The following is a 17,392-nucleotide window of genomic DNA, read 5'->3' on the forward strand; positions in this document are numbered from 1 at the left end:
ATCTGGAAGATGATAAAAAAAAAATAGGAAGCTATAAAGCCAACTTCTATAGCTCAAGATGACTGTAGCAAAGTACGTCCAAGCCTTAGGCACAACAGAATACAACCTCATTTCTCTCTCATGTGTTAGGAAGATTGAGGTAGTGGGGAATCCTTCCCGAGCAGTTTCTCGCAGCATAGTGATTCAAACACATCTCATCACATGGCTTTGCCACACCGGAGTTTTTCACCTCAGCCATGAGGATGAGGAAGTAAGGAGGGAGGCAGAGTAGGAGAGAGAGATGGGGTTGGAGGAGAGAGAGAGAGAGAGAAATAGACATAGATATAGATAATGAGAATATGAGCTAAAGATCTTACAGAGGATTCTAGGAGCCAGGCATGGAAACACATCATTTCTGCTCCCATCCCAGTGGCCACAACTAGTCACGTGGCTCCGACCTACCTGCCTGGGGTTCTGGGGAGTCAGTTCTCCCCTGTGTGCCCTCTAGTAAGAAACGGGATAGATGAGTACCCAGCTAGTCTCCTGCACAGCAGGTAACCATGTAGCATAGTTCCTGCTGGTGGCAGGCTTTTTCTGTAATTAAACTGTGTGTACACTGTAAACTGTTCCTGAAATTCTGTACAGTACCAGCACGAAGAAAGGACCCAAGAGAATTTACAGACATGGCGTTTCTTTCTTATTTTAGAAATTTTCAGAAATTAAGATATCTTCTGAGACAGCTGCTCCTGAACATTTTATTGCTGTGCAGTTAGCCAAGCAGCAAGGACTCTCAGTCCCAGTATCTCAGTGGCCATCCTTGACAGACAGGCAGGTTCCTATTAGCCAGAAAGTTGCTATGCTTTGTATACTGCTGGTGGTCAGTGAATGGCCAAAGGTAAAGAAGCTAATGATCCTGTTGGGCATTGAAATTATGTGGGACATTCTAAGAGGAGAGATTTTTTTTTCTGCTCTTTAATAAATATGGCTCACTATTGCGGCCAATATTTGCACTCAGTTCTGATGGGAGGGGTGATGGCAGCTTTCTGTGTCTTGTATCACCAAATAAAGCAACTTGCTCCTGCAGGTATATTAATATTGTTTCACTTGAGCTGTTCTTTTGAATCATAATTGGCCTTTGTACACATTGAGCAGTTGATTTTTAAGAGCAAACCTGGTCAAGTTTATAGCTACATGGACACACCTCAGGGCCATGCTTAAGTAAGCTTCAGGTTAATATATACCTTACACTTCGCAGTATTTCATAGTTGTATGGAATGATTTTGAATCCTGTGTCTTCTGCCAAGGTTCAGATGTTTAACACAACTGGGGAGCAACATAATGTAATGGTGGACTATGTGGTCTGTAGTATCAGACTGAGTTTGAACCCCAGCTCAGTCACCATGTAACCTTGGAAATTTCCAGGGTTTGCTACAGTTGCCTAGGTATTTCGGATAACAAATACCAGACTGGGTGGCTTAAACAATAGAAATTTATTTTCTCACAATTCTGGAGGCCGGAAGTTTGAGATGAGGTGTTGGCAGTTGGAGGAGAGGCCTCTCTCCCTGTCTTGTCGATGGCCGTCTTCCTGTGTCTTCACATGGTCTTCGGTCTGTGTCACTGAGCACGTCAGCTCCCAGACTCGAGTCAAGGGCACCACTAGCCTCACTGACTCACTTCTAAGTCCCCTAGCAGATCAGCTGCCCAGTCTTACCAGTTTTTCTTTTGAAATGACTCTGAAATATTTGTCTTTCAATAAATGTTAATAACAAATATGAGGATTGTCACATATAAATATAATACATATGAAATAATTTTAACTGACTATAAAATAATAGGTATGTATATGCACTTTTATGATCGTAAAGCCTGAGCAATATCTCATTAGGGATTGGTGGAACATGTTAAGTAATTGGTTTAATGTTTCCTAACTATTTTTTTCTGTAAGTCTGTTTACTTTTCTATTAAAGAAAAAAACAAAAAAAAACAGCAGTGACAAGCAAATATCCTTCCCTGTCAATTCTTCCCAGTGCATATCCACTGCCCTCACAGGCCTCCATCTTCTTCTGTTAAATCAGCACATTGTATACCTGAGAAAAATCTCATTGTACAACCTAAATATATACAATTTTTATTTGTCAGTTGTATCTCAGTAAAGCTGTGGGGGAAATGAAGTTGCTGTTCCATTGTGGAAAAAAAAAGTAACAGTAAATGAAGACTAATGCAGCAGCGTCTCTGACTGCTGTCTTCCCTCCCTTCTGGTCATTCTGGTGTTGTTGCTTTTTTCTTTCCTGGTTCTTATGTGTCTCTTTGGTAAAAATATTCTGAAAGTTTGCCTTTTTATTCTTTTATTTGGTTTTATTGAATTTTTAATTTTAATTTTTTTTTTTTTTTTTGGCAGAAAAGAGCAAGTTAGTACCTTGTATCAAAACATCAACCTCGTGGAGCCAAGACTGGTTCAGCCTTATGAACATGTTATAAAGAACTTTATCCATGAGATCAAACTTCAAAGCACAGAAATGGAAAACCTGGCCATTGCAGTGAAGAGGTATGGAGGTCTTTCCTAAGTGGCGGAAGGGGTCATTTACCGGGCTGTCTGACCGAGTGGCACAGAGACAGAACTGCTTTATCACCTTAGGGTATGGGGGAACTCTGGAACCTGAGGAATTCGGAGCTTTCTAAACTAAACCAGCACCAGGGAATCTGAGTCAGGCAGTTCTTTGTAGGGTCAGCCAGCAATCCATCAGTATGTTACCACGATCCTGTCACAGAAGCTCTTCAAGGTCCATGATCCCATACAGAACAGTTCAAAGAGGTGCGTTATCTTATATCCAGCCACTTGCGACGTCCAGGAAACTTTTCACCCAGAGAGGCAGGCAGACTCCATTTGAAGCCTGTCCTTGTCACTGAAAAGTGAGTGACTTTGGGCAGGTTGCTATCTCTCTGAATCTCGGCTTCTGCATCTGCAAAATGAGGCTGTAAATATTCACATCCTCGGGGTGTGGAGACTTCATGGGTGAGTCATGGGTGAAGGCCCGGGCCGGGGCCTGTCACATGGTAGGTGCTGAGCAGGGCTTCTCTCCCTCTCCCGCCCTCCTCACCCAGCTTGAACTGAAAGCGTAAAGCTGCTAAAGCCTTACTCTCAGGCAGACAGTTTCCATAAGCCATAGCTGGCTTACCCAGGATATCTTACTGCAACCCAGTGCCAAAGGAGAATTTATATGTGTTGCCATCGGAACATCAGCCTCTTTGCTTCCTGGAAGACCACACCTTTGCCATAAGTTGGGTAAAGGGGGCGTTTTGTTCGTCACAATTCCTGGCCTCTGCACACATCCAGCAATTGATTCTTGCTGCCGTGTGCCCCACCAGCAGCTCTCAGTGTGCTGCGCACTGTGCTGGTCTCTGCCCCGAGCTTGTCAATGACCTCCCGATAGGATGCCCCCTGGTTTGCACGGGGACAGGTGAGGGCTGTTCCTCTGTCCCTTTATTCTTTCCCTCAATTTGATGATAATAAAACTGTCTAGTTGACCCTGTGGAGTAACTGAAGGTAATTAAAATATGGAAGAGAAAATGTTTTAAACCATTGATGCTAAATAGGACTGTTTTTATAGTCCTGAGAATCATGCAAGAGTTGAACTGTTCACAGGATTTTTTAATGAAAGGATTTGGCCTCCTTTGAGGGATGACTAGCAGACACACATACTAAGTTTTTAGAGAGTCCAGTTAGTATCTGTGAAAACAAACTCCACTGTACACACACAGGTGCACATACACAGACCCACACAAAGATGCATGGGACACACACATCCATATATGACCTCTACAGATAGTCCCATGTAAACCCATAAGGGCAAAAAAGAATGGCACTCTCTCCTCTGTGTTCTCACCACCAGCCAGGCTGCTCTCCTCTGGAGGGATGACGCCATGTGATGCTGAGCTGTTGGTGCTTCTCTCCTCCCACTGGGGTGCTCTCCGGGTGGGATCCATGGTCAGGCTCTGTCCTGAGCCTGGGGCTTCCGAAAGGCCACTTTTGGAGCAGGCAGAGACCTTGCTGAAGGGTTTAAGTGACTACTGTGAACATTCCCTAAATCCTTAGCTCAGGACCAGCCATCCTTACCTCTGTTATTGTTTAGGGGAGGGCCTCAATCTATTTGTTCTGCACCTGAAGAATGGGTTCCCAGTGTCCTGGTAGCCCTGGACTAAGGTTAGAGGGGACAGTCCCAATATTCTAGACACTTGACTGGGAATTAGCAATTGCAGGGGCAAACAGTCTGTCATTATAGACTACCCTGATTTATTAAAAAAAAAAAAAGGGAAGAAGGAGAAGAAGAAGAAAGAAGTGAAAAAGACCTCCATACCACTTGTTCAGAAGTGAAAATGCAGAAGGAACACATTCAGGAGCAGTCCCAGAGGCCCAGATGTTTGGGACTCAATGTCTAGAAGGAATGGCTGGAAAAAAATGGTCATAACAAAAAGAGAAATGGATGTGTGGCTTAGCTATTTACATCCCAGAGTTGACCAAAAAAGACAAAAAAAAAATCCAAAGTTGATATGGAGATATATAATTCCTAGACTTCAAATAGCAGGTGTTTACAAACAAACTAGAACTAGCTGACATGGTTAACAAAATCTTCGGCGGGCTGTAGGATGAGGAGGATGTAAACAGGGAGCAGAAAACAGCGATAAGTCAGTCAAAATTTTACTTTGAGGCTCCTCCTTTCTCCCATCAATACTGGTTTGGAACCTTATGTAGAAATTAAATTAATCCATGAAGAGATTGTGTTGGGAAGGAAAAATAAGTTGAAAGCAGGCAGGATGATGTAGCAGAAGCCATCAGACTCGAAGGCGGAAGGTCTTCTATTTAGGTCCTGTTTCTACTTTTATTAACACCATCGATCCAAGTAAATTGACTCTTAAGTCTCATGGTGGCTGATTTCAAGTTGAGTAGGCAGGACATATGCATATGAAAATTTAGATAACTGAACATACAGCTGAGAGAGAAGAAAAATAATTTTTTTAGGGCTTAATCTGAAGATTCAACCATTGTAAAGTGACAGATGTGTCCATGCTGGACAATTGCTAAATAAAACTGTCTCAACAGAACCTTCCCATTTCTAACTTCTTGGCAAATCAGTATGCTCTGCCTCCATAGAAATGTGATTTATTATATTAACAAAAGAAACAGGAATTTTCTAAAGGGTAGCTATATCTACATTCTTGAACTTTAGGAAACTGATTAGAAATACTTTTTGAGAGCTCTTCTTTTTTTGCCTTCTAACGATAGCATATAGCATTGTGTGTGTCATATAGTTAAATTTCAGAATTGTGTCTAACTTATCCCTTTGCCGTGGAGGTTTTTGTTTTGTTTTTGTTGTTGTTGTTTTTGCTTTTTGACTAGGGATGTATCTCTGTCATAGCAGCCAAAAAGATTTTCAGAATTTATTAAGAGCCTCCCAACAATTTGGTATCTTTCTCTGTTCTTTGCCACAATCTAGTTTAATACCATTTAATCTACTCTATTTCATTTATTTCATATCTAGTTTTAAATGTCCCCTTACACCCAACTGGTCAAATTGCCAGCCTCATTTTATTATGTGGAAGGAACAGGGACTGTTATTTTAAATGGTATGTTTCTCCTCATCTGTAAAATAGAGAGATTGAAATAGCTGAGGTCAGAGTTTTCTGTTCATGTTACAAGTCCAAGAGTATAAGGAAAAGGTGTGCCTCCTCCTGAATTTCAGAGCCCAGGACAAGGCAGCCATGCAGCTGAGCGAGTTGGAAGAGGAAATGGATCAGAGGATTCAGGCTGCGGAACACAAGACGCGGAAAGATGTGAGTTTGTGGGATGGGCCCGTTCGTGCACCGAATCATCAGAGCACCTTTATGGACGGGGCACCAGGCATCCTCTGGGTGCAGCATGTCCGGCGCTCTCAGCAAAGGTGTTTTTAGTGGCGGTGGGTTTTTTGGGAGGTAGAGTAAGGAGAGAGAAAAAGATAGTAAAGAAGTCATCAGATAAAGTGGATCATTTCAGATGGCAACGAGCACAGTAAAGAAACAGCGTGTATGACAGGTGCGGAGGCCAGGGGCCTCTCTGAAGAGGGGACAGGATTGCTGAGGCCTGAAGGAGAAGGCAGAGCCCGCCTTTGGTGGAGGAGGGTGGCTCGCCTCTGACCCCTCACCGCCTCACTGCCCACGGCCGCTGCTACTTCAGGTCGAGATTACAGTGACGTTAAAATGCTCTCTGCAAACTCTGGTGTTTGCTATGGAATATACTTTTACTCATCAGTATAGGAACTCTCAGAGTTGAAAATTGGGTGCTGCCTTCAGTGATTTCCACAGAAGAAATAATTATCTTTTTTCCTCATAAAATATATTCGGGTGATTAACGTTTACTGAAAACAGGAAATAGGTCTGTTTCTTATGTAGCTAATGTTAGATTGAACGTTCCCTTTTTTTTTCTATTCATTTGCCCTGTGTGTTAACTCCGAGAGGCTGCAGAATTGAGTGAGAAGGGCCTGGGTGTTGGCATCCGAAAGGCCTCAGTTTGGGTCCTGGCTCTGCCTTGTCTAGGTTGACTGGCACTGGAAACATAACCTAACCTCTGAGCCTTTGTCGTTCCAGCTTCACAGTGGGCCACGCCACCCGCCTGCTTTGAGGAGGGTCAGGCTGATGGCTGGATGCATGCCCGGAGCTGTGCCAGGTGTGGGGGCGGCACCTGGCCGTTGCTGTTCTGCTCTTTTCTGTTGCTCTGTGTATCTTGTGTCCTTCCAGATTCTTCACCTTCAGTGTCTTTACCACTTACATGCCTTCGATTGTTTGTTGTCTTATCTCTTAATAACACGTTTAATAACTGGATGTCATGTTCAACAGAGTGGTTCAGAGTCCACAGGCCAGCTTCTGTGCAATGTGTTACCTATTCCTTTGTTAGCACTCTATTTTTTTCTAGTCTAGAAACAGACATTTTTTTTTTTGCCTTTTCCCTCTCCATCCATTCAATCTGTGCACTCATTCATTCATCAAATACTTATCGATCACATGTGTTAATTCTGTCCTCACATCTCATGGCTTCTTCCAGCTAAGCACTTCCCAAGTTGGTTGTTGGTAATGGACACCTGACCATGGCCCTGCCCCTTATAAATCCATGTTTTGTTAATTATAACGCCTTTCCTTGGCTCTGGTACAGGGGAGGCAAATACATGGCATCCATAGCACCATTTCTCTTTTGCATAGCGATGGCACACTTGGCCAGTAAGTCCCTGCACGGACGTAGTCTCTGAAACCTTAGCACACCCCTGCCAACTGGGCAGCTCTGGCCCTGGGATGACACCCATTTGCCAGTCCATCCCCATCTCCTAGTCTCTCTGGAATAACACCTCCAGACTAGCTAAAGACTCGCCCGCACTTCCCTCCACTGAGCACGGCTCAGCTTGGCTGCCCACACACAGGTCTTCATCCTGCAGCTCTGGCCCTGCTGCTTGCTCTGCTTTCACTCTTCCCTTTGCCTTGATAACTGTTGCCCCACTCCTTTCCGCTTTCCTAAATTCTGCAGGACTCAGAGAAAGTCTCCCCTTCTCCCTGATGCCCTCCCCTAGTCCTCTGGCCACCTTCACCTCTTCCTGACCTTGACTCCTCTCGCACGTGTAGTGTTTATCCCATGGTTTCAGTTGAGGTTTTAAAATATTTATTGCAATAGCTTTATTGAGGTATAATGGGCACGCAGTAATAACACGTACAATACTCAAGTGTAGAATATAAGATTGGACGTATGGCTATACCAAGAAACCATCACACAGCAGGGTAATGGGTACATCCACATGCTGTTAGCTTCCATGTGCCCCTGTGTCGTGCCTTCCTTCTTTGTCCCTCCCTGTCAGGCAACCATTGTCTGTCTTCTTTGATGAAGCATCTGTTAAAATCTTTTGCTTATTTTTAAAATTAGGTTGTTTGTTTTCTTATTATTGAGTTTTGGGAGTTCTTTATATATTCTGATCTATAAATATTTCCTCCCAGGTTGTGACTTGTCTTTTCATTCTCCTAACAGTGTCTTTTCAAGAGTAGAATTTTTTTTATTTTGATGAAGTCCAGCTTGTCAGTTTTTTCTTTCATGGGTCATGCTTTTGGTATTTCAGAAATCTTTGCTTAACCCAAGGTTGCAAAGATTTTCTCCTGTTTCTTCTGTAAGTTTTATTGTTTTAGGTTTTACACTTAAGATCCATTTTGCAAGGTACGGGTCAAAGTTCTTTTTTTTTTTTTTTTGCTTGTGCATATCTAATTGTTCCAGCCTGTTTGTTCAAAAGTCTATCTATTCTCTGCTGAATTGCCTTTGCACTTGGTCCAAAATCAGTTTTCTGTATTCACAGTGGGTTTATTTCTGGGCTCCCCATTCTGCCCCATTGATTAGCCTCTCTTTATGCCAGTATTACTTTTGTCTTGACGACTGTTGCTTTATAATAAGTCTTAAAATCAAGTAGTGTTAGTTCTTCAACTTCGTTCCTTTTTAAGTTTTCTTGGCTATTTTAGTTCCTCTTAATTTCCACAGAATCAGCTTGTCAATTTCTAAAAACAAAATAAAACAAAACAAAAAACCCAAAACCTTCTGGGGCTTTGGACTTCATTGCATCTGTAGATCAATTAGAGGAGAATTGGCATGTTACTAATAATGAATGATTCACAAACCTGGTGTAGTCTCCATTTATTTAGGTCTTATTACACTCAATGCCACTTGTTAGGAACTTAAAACTTTATTTGAATACTGAACATAGGATATAAAACTCCATAATGTGTTAAGAGAAAAAGGAAACTAGGAGATATTTGGTATTTGGGCTCATGAGAACCTCAGCTCCTGACCTCTTTGGGTCCCCTTTTGCCATTCTCTGCACCAGGGGCGACACACATGAAAAGCACCAACCTTGTGGGGCAGCACTTTGCTCAGAAGTTTGCAGGTGATGTGATTTGAATTTAGATAAGGTGTAAGCTCTTGGAGAAACAGTAAACCCACCAGGCCTTCTTGAGTCCTGAAGACATGATAGGGTTGAGGCAAGCACGGGGACCCTTGGCTGTGCCATAGCTTTTAATTAAACACAGCAATAATTAGCTAGCTAGTTAACTGATGTGCCACAGCCCTCTGTCACAGCTGAGTAGTAGTCTGAGAGGCATCACCCCAGGTGATGTACACACGTAGGTGGTGGGATTCCGCAGTTCTTTCACTCTTGCAGATTTCCATTCCAGAGGTGCTGAGCGTCTAAAGTTTGGTTCCTTCTCACCATCTCTGTGTAGGAGACGTGGGATCAGCCTTAGTTTTGACACACAATGTTTCTCACCTCTAGGGTTTTGAAGAACCTGTCCAAGTCAACAAAATCTTTTTTTTTCCTTTCAGGAAAAACGCAAAGCTGAGGAAGCCCTTAGTGACCTCAGACGTCAGTATGAAACAGAAGTGGGAGATCTACAGGTGACGATAAAGAAACTCAGAAAGGTAGGCGTGTGGCAACTGGACTCTGAGGCACAGCATCAGTATCTCAGTGCGTCTAAATTTTTAGCAACTGAAAACATAGAGTCATATTGAAGCAGCAGATGGATCAGATGTGAGAATCAGACTGGACTCCCTGGCAAGAATTTTTTTAAAGGCCCCTAATTTCTTTTTCTGTTTCTAAGGGCAGCCTATCTTTTACATGGATCTAATATAGTATTTCTGATCCCTTGAACAGTTGTCCATCAAACCTCAGTTTTTCTTTCCTTGGTCTTTGCCAGCCAAGTGCCCTCAAGCCCCATGTGTCCAGTGGACTGTCTGCTCATGGCAGCAGGCACGCTGTCTTTCCTGGTCACGCAGCCCCATACTCAGCTGAATGAAGGGTACAGCTATCCAATCAGCAAGAAGTGGGAGAGAACCTGCTGAAGTGAAGGCAAAGGTGTGACTGGTTTTGCCTTTTGCTCTATTTGGTTTCTGAGTAGAGTCCATTTCACTCAGTGGTTGCTGGTAGGTATTTAACAAGAGGTTCTGGAGGGAGGAGGGATTTGCAGCATTTGCTGAATTCCACGTTGTAAATACTCCCACCATTATCGATTGCAGGCTACCAAGCTGACATCACTAAATGCAGAGTTTGGGAAGAGACGCTGAAAATAAATAGGTTCTCACCTGCTGGTACACGCTGGCTCCAGCACAGTGCTGAGATCACTTCCTGCATGTGGGTTGTCTCCATAACTAATGGAAATGTCTTAGCTAAAATAAAAATGGGTAGTTAAAAAATAACCGTCCCTAAAGGTGGCACTGTGAAATCGGACACATCACTTTGCTTCTCTGGTTGTTGGTATGATAACCTTTAGTGCTGCTTCCAGTGTTCATACTGAATGGGATTAAGTGACAGCCACATTTTGTGAGCTATTGCAATTTAAACTTCTGGAATTATTAAGAATTCTCCCCAGTATCCTTCTTGGAAAATTATTATCAATGTCAACCTTATATCTGATTTCCAGAGATAATTAGACCGTACATACTATGCTTGAATTACAGAATTTGAATGGACCAATCCCTTGCTTTGTGCTAGCGTCACAGATTCTCCTAGTCACTATTCTTACTTATTTCTATGTAATCCTAAATCTTTAGACTAAGAGAATGATTGCAAGAGGAGACACAGAGTTTCTTGCCCTAAAACAGCGTATGATGGAGACCAAATAGACACTGAACAGTAAGAATCAGGAGTGACGAGACTTGAGTCCTTATCAAGACCCTGTCAATCTCTTTTCATAACACCTGGGACAGTTGGCTTCATTGTTCTCATCACTAGCTTTACATCTGCAAGATGGGATTAATAATAAACTGTCCATCTAACCATAATAACTGACATTTTATTGACTTTGTAGTTTATTAAGCTCTTTTCATAATTTAAAAAATCAAATTCTCAAACATTCTCTGAGGAGAGCGTGAATTTCCCACTTTTACAGATGAGGACCTGATTTCCAGGTTTAAAAACTTGTTGAAGTCACTCGGCTGATACACAGTGGGTTGACTTTCTGTCTCTACACAGTTGGTGCTTTCTCACTTGTTCCAGTGGTGGTTTATGTGAAGAACACGTTAAAGGCTGTAAAGAACTATACAAAAATTTATTCCGATTGTCATTACCTTGTGCCGTTGTTTCTGAGAAGTTCATTTTTCCCTCAGCAGTTTTTCTTCTTTAATATTGGCATGGTCTTAAAATCAGTGGCCCTCTTGGTTTCAGACAGCCGTGTGAAAACCTTCCATTGGTGTCATCTGGCAAGATGAAGTCTAGTGTCAGAGTAGATTTTGACTTAGATTTGATGAAATATGGCTTTCCTTTTGGTCAGTGCATTCATAGTCCATTAATGGATACCCACAAATCTCTGCATTCCCAGGGGGTGTAAGCCTTGCATAGGACAGACATTTTTGTTGTCCACGTTAGGATTGCTTCTGAGCCAATTTAGTCTGGTAATACTAACCAGCCAGCCAGCAGGCAAAGCCCACGTGTGTATATAATTTTATTGTGTGTATGTCTCTAACTTCATATCATATTTAAGTTTTATTGCTTTAGATCATTAAATGAGCATTTTTTGAGATCATTGTGAAGAAAACATAGTTGATTTTGACAGTAATTCTGCTGTTAAAAATCTTGGACTATAGTAAGAGAGATAAAACATTCATAAATAATTATGATACAGGATAGAAAGTGTTAAATGCAGGTAAAGTTTGGGAGAATGTAAGAGTCCAGACTCATATGCAACATAATTGAAAGAGAGTGGTTTGCGTTGCTTGATAGTTGAATGGTTTCCCAAAAAAAGGCTTTTTAATTGTTTTACAGAAAATTCATAAAATAATAAAATCCCCTTTTCAAATGTTTAAATTATTTAAAGCATATTTTCAAATCCTTCTGGATTATATGTAGTTTAATGATTTATAAGGTTGTATAATGTTTAAAATTGAAGGCTTCTAGAATTTCCACATCCATATGCAAGTATATTTCTAAACTTAACTGAATAAATTCAAAGTAAGTTTGTAAATGCACAACTTTTATTTGCTTTTCCAGCTAGAAGAACAATCAAGACACATAAGTCAAAAAGAAGATGTGGCTGCATTAAAAAAACAAATTTATGACTTATCAATGGTAAGAATTACCTTTTCACTTACAGAAATATAATTCCTATTAGACTCCTGTTTCCTAAATAAAATCATGCTATGATTTCAGTGTTCCAGGATTAAAAGCTTAAAGAGAAATTAATACTACAGTTGGAGAAAGTCTTTGAAATACCTTTGACTTAAGATACTGTCTATGCAGGCTTTCTCCCTCAGTGATACCGATTGTGAATGCTTTTATTTATTTTTTTATTCAAAGCAATAATGGCATGGCCTTTAAGTAGCTAACCCTGCATTTTTTTTAACATTTTTTATTGAGTTATAATCATTTTACAATGTTGTGTCAAATTCCAGTGTAGAGCACAATTTTTCAGTTGTTTGTGCACATACATATATTCATTGTCAGATTTTTTTCTCTGTGAGCTACCATAAGATCTTGTATGTATTTCCTTGTGCTATACAGTGTAATCTTGTTTATTTATTCTACATTTTGAAGTACCAATCTGTCCCTTCCCATCTCCCGCCCCCTTGGCAACCACAAGTTTGTATTCTATGTCTATAAGTCTATTTCTGTTTTGTATTTATGTTTTGTTTGTTTTTCTTTTTTTTTTAGATTCCACATATGAGCGATCTCATATGGTATCTTTCTTTCTCTTTCTGACTTACTTCACTTAGAGTGACATTCTCCAGGAACATCCATGTTGCTGCAGTGGCATTATGTTGTCAGTTTTTATGGCTGAATAGTATTCCATTGTATAAATATACGACCTCTTCTTTATCCAGTCATCTGTTGATGGACATTTAGGCTGTTTCTATGTCTTGGCTATTGTGAACAGTGCTGCTATGAATATTGGGGTATCATTTTGAAGTAGGGTTCCTTATGGATATATGCCCAGGAACGGGTATCCTGGCTTTGTAAGATGAGATATTATTGCCCTACCCTTCCTCCAACTTTCCTCTTTCTGCCCCTTTTCCTTCTGACGACCATATCTTTAGTCATTCTGTTGCCAAAACTGATTAACATCTACATCTGCTATATTATCGTCATTTTCTTTATCTTGTTTTCAGATTGACTTTAAAAGTTGAAAGGCAAAGTTGCAGAGCCAAGAAGTGAGTTGGAGTGAGCTAGACTTGTGTCTCTTTCTCTCCAGTCGTTATCCACGCCCCACTCAAAAGACAAGGCTCCCAACTTTGTGGTCAGATGAATCCCCTTTACGTACTACCAGTTCCAGATTTTGCTACCTCTTAGTTGGTTTTGTGTTTGGATTGTGACTTTGTTATAGAGTCGCTTATTTCTCCTAAATTCTCTGGTTGAGCTTTTGGTTTCTTGTAAAAAGAAGCTCTGCCATCTTCATGATATCACTGATACCTTGCAACTTCTTATTTATTCTTTCCAGTGCATGAAATTGATCATTTTTCTACTTGAAAATATTAATTTTTGGAGTCCAGGAAATTTTAATTTTTATTAGACTGGTTGCTTTTTAAACTTGCTACCAATTCCAGATGTCATCTCGGAATTTCAGATCATTTTAGGTAGCTGGTGTAGGTAGGACTCCTGTGCAGCTAGGCAAATAGATCTGTTTACCTCAGGGCCTCTCCCCTGGAAGACAGTCTTCCTCAGAGCTTTGTGTGTGAAGCTGGCTGTCAGACATGGGACCCCGATCACCTGATGCGTGGGACAGGGATGTTCAGAGAGAAGCCTCAGCTTTCCTTTCGGGAGTCCTTCAGTTATTTTTACAGAGAAGCCCTGTCTTGTTGTCTTTGGACTCAACTCTGGCTTGTCTGTTCCCCTTTTCTAGGGAAAGACCAGGTGCAGGTTTGAGAAGCAGGATGCCTTAATATATAATTTTACTCTCCATTTTCAGGTCCCCTTCTCAGTCTCTGGGGTTCTGCCTGACCAGCTGTCTCTTCTTTGTTCTTCAGTAGACCCTTCAACACACATCTTCTGGATCTCCTTTTCCCTACCCTCTTCCCTTTGTCAGCACATTGCCATCCAGTTTCCGTTTTCCAGAAATGGGTTTAAATCACTTGACTGCTGGTAGGCCCCTCTTCCATTCTTTTAACTCTTATCCTTTAGTATTTCATGTTAATGGGGTCTCAGAAGGGAAAGAAGACAAATTCATGTCCTCAGTCCACCATATTGAACTGGAAGCCTCCAAGGATTTTATTTTCTTCTTTCTTCTTTTTTTTAAAGAAAAATATAGAAATTTCCTAACAACACTGGCTCATTTTTAAGTGCAAAACTTTAAAATGTTAGGTGATAGGATTTATTGTAAAAAGTAGCCAGTCTGCCTGGTAACAGGTACTATTAATTCCACAGAATATCTGTCAGTTGTTCCATGGCTCTCATTAAGTAAAACAGACGTTTGAATGTCTGGTCTCAGTTAATTTGCTAATAACATGTTAAAGTTCATCATGATAAACTGTTGACTATTCTAGTTTGGCGCCAAACGTCAAATATTTAAAAAAGAAGAAGAACCTTGAGGATTTAATTTTTGACAGTTTAATACTTCATACAAATTTTAAATTACCTTGAATTGATGATTAGCTCTTTGAACACCAAGGTTTGAAGACTCGTGGACGGGTGAGAGTGACGCGTGGGAAGGTCACACTGTGCTGGACTTCATTTCTCGCAGGTGGAAGAAATTCTGAGTCTAATGACCTGCACTGTTCCTTTTTTCTAGGAAAATCAGAAAGTCAAGAAAGATCTTTTAGAAGCACAGACAAACATAGCCTTTCTTCAAAGTGAATTAGATTCTTTGAAAAGTGATTATGCTGACCAGAGTCTGAATTCTGAGAGGTATGAAACTTCACACTTCACTATTTAGTTTGAGTGGCGTGTTTATTAGGTAACCATCCATGTGAATGAAGCTCAGCTATGTAATAATGAAGGGCTGTTTGTTAACTTTACTAATGTGTTCTTTGCTTTCTAAAGATTTTTAGTGTCAGATTTCCTAGTGATTTTTGTGTTTTTACTTTTTTTAAACAAATGGATTAATTTAGTTTAATTATTGGCTGTGCAGGACAGTGCAGGGCTTAAAAATGTCTGCATTAACTGGGAGCAGAAGACTATACATAAAGTGTCAAGAGGCCGTGCTAACTGAAGCGCTTTGAAGGTGGGGGTCCTAGCCCTATAACATAAAGAAATGGAAAACTGCAAGTCTTCGGCAAGTCGTTCTATTTTGCTATGCTTTAGTTTTGCAAATAACATAAAACCTAGCACACACATGTACACACAGAGGCATGTAATTATATATAAGGAAGATATACATGGATATTTATATAGGACTATGTAAACATAAAATGCGTTAGTATGTGTGTGTATCCCCTAGCACACATACAGTTGGGGAAAAATACCTTGTGATTTGTTTGCAAACTTTAATCAGAATTAAGGTCCTGTTAAAAAAAAAATGTAGTGTAATGGAAAGCAGTAAAACATTTATTAAGCACCTACTATATATAGGTCCCTAAGCTAGATAAGGAGTTATGAGTGTGCAGTATATATAAAAAGAAAAGATGTGGTCTCTGCTCTTTAAGAATTTCAAATTTAGTTGGGAAAAATAAAAATGTAAAAGGTTACAGAGTTAAACAACACATGAACTCCACAACGTCAGAAACAATACCGTAATTCCACGAACACCGAGGTTGGGTTCATTGCCCTGAGATGGTAGACAGAGCCTTTTTTTAGTTCAGAAGAGGGGGAGACATTATTGAAGAAGAGGCACGTGAGGTGGGCTTGCGAGGGGAGAGCCTGTGTTGGGGAGCGGAGGCGGCGTCAGCAAGCAGTGCGGTCACGCTGACAGTTATCGGGCACCGTCCTGAGAACTTGCCCTCAACTCGTTCAGGGTTTCCTATGAGATGGGGACTCTCCTTATCCCCATTTCACAGATGGGAAAAGAGTCTCAGAGTTGTTCCAGGTAAGGCAAAACCCAAAGCAGGGGCAAAACACAGGGAAGGAAAAGACTGGTTTGGGGAACGATAGACTAGGGAAGAGAAAAACATATTTTGAATGGAAAGGCAAAAGTTAAAAAAAATTTTTTTTGAGTTTAAGAGCTATTTTAAGGCTATAATATGAAGACCCAGAATTTTTGGCTGAAGAACTTAAATTCCTACAGACAATTGGGAAACTTTTAGCCTTATCAAGAGAGTGACTGGACAGGTTATTATGGACAAAATTTAACAGGCTGAGGACTTTTGGAAGCAGATAGGGTCTCTGCTTAGAAATGGGGCTGGGGTGGGATAGGGGCTGGAGGTAAGCGGCTGATGTTCTGCATGGACATTTTAAGAAGGAGGCCAGGGCTTCTTCATTATAAAGCAACAGAGGAATCACTGAGCGTGAGTTTACAATGAACAGAGGAAGCCTGGTCCTATGGATTCCTGTGTGGTTTCAGGGTGGGGAGGGGTGGGTGCAGGACTAGGAGCACGTAGATGAGATGGAATCACAAGAAAGGAGAAGAGAGCTGGGGTTGGGGTTATATAAGGCTTGGAATGAGCAGCGAAGTGTCAGAGGTGAGAGAGTGGATTGGGTTGAAGTGACTGTAACGTGAGTGTCCAGTGAGAGGGGACTTTGCTTAAGGTCGAGGGGTTTAGTCCCAGTGAGGGACAGAGCCGAGTCGGTGAGCTGGGGTGGAGGAGCTGGTAGATGCTGCCAGGGGGATGTGGTGGACCAGAGCCTTGGAGGAAACAGAGGGTGTGGGTACGCTCGTGGGTCACAGGAGGAGAGGAGGCTTCTAATGGCTCAGAGGAACTGAGCAGGAGCACAGAGAGACAGAAAACTGTGGTCAAGGACGCAGGACTTTGGGAGGGTAGGTATAGTTAAGATAGCACTGAACACATAATCCTCATTCAAACATGAAATATAATTTTACAGGGATCTGGAAATAATCCGAGAGTACACGGAAGATCGAAGTAGTCTTGAGAGGCAAATTGAAATACTCCAGTAAGTTCTCATATAAAGTGCTCATCACATTTACATGTAACTTCTATTTTGTCAGTAAAACACATGCCACATGTAACATGAGTTGCCGTATTTGAAAGGCCAGCTTCACAGATCCCTGCTTGTTCCTTCTCAGAGAGAAGCATTCAGCACATCACCTTAGCTTTCTGACGCTTCTAATCCTACATAAACTATTCAAATCCAGGGACTAGAGTATAATTCTCTAAAAGCCCTTGCAAGTCAGGGGATTTGTCTGACGCATCTTCATAATACCTTTACTGGACTGTAAAGAATGGCGGCCCCGACCTCAGCAGCTTTCTCTGCAGCTCAGCACCTGAAAAGATTTCAGGCATCACACAGTAGTGCACGTCCCGCCACTGGGCATACGCTATCTTTCT

General features: G+C 41.3%; 1 protein-coding gene and 1 long non-coding RNA gene across 3 annotated transcripts in view; one reads left to right on the plus strand and one right to left on the minus strand.

Annotated features, from left to right (window-relative positions):
* RASEF (RAS and EF-hand domain containing) overlaps window positions 1-17,392 on the plus strand; it is a 57,037-nt gene that overhangs the window by 13,817 nt on the left and 25,828 nt on the right. The window contains exons 2-7 of one of the 2 annotated variants that reach the window (XM_010975862.3): window positions 2,378-2,524; window positions 5,718-5,808; window positions 9,353-9,448; window positions 12,012-12,089; window positions 14,743-14,858; window positions 16,929-16,997. In XM_010975862.3, the coding sequence (XP_010974164.2) occupies window positions 2,378-2,524; window positions 5,718-5,808; window positions 9,353-9,448; window positions 12,012-12,089; window positions 14,743-14,858; window positions 16,929-16,997 (597 nt within the window). The remainder of the gene's footprint in view (window positions 1-2,377; window positions 2,525-5,717; window positions 5,809-9,352; window positions 9,449-12,011; window positions 12,090-14,742; window positions 14,859-16,928; window positions 16,998-17,392) is intronic. The other variant, XM_031447339.2, reaches the window with a different exon arrangement.
* LOC116151801 (uncharacterized) overlaps window positions 8,603-17,392 on the minus strand; it is a 134,800-nt gene continuing 126,010 nt past the window's right edge. The window contains exons 12-14 of the long non-coding RNA XR_010382584.1: window positions 14,590-14,738; window positions 11,093-11,221; window positions 8,603-9,244 (exon numbers count right to left, since the gene is read on the minus strand). This is a non-coding gene — a long non-coding RNA (uncharacterized LOC116151801). The remainder of the gene's footprint in view (window positions 9,245-11,092; window positions 11,222-14,589; window positions 14,739-17,392) is intronic.

The sequence above is a fragment of the Camelus dromedarius genome, chromosome 10 (assembly GCF_036321535.1).
Source record: "Camelus dromedarius isolate mCamDro1 chromosome 10, mCamDro1.pat, whole genome shotgun sequence".
NCBI lineage: Eukaryota > Metazoa > Chordata > Mammalia > Artiodactyla > Camelidae > Camelus > Camelus dromedarius.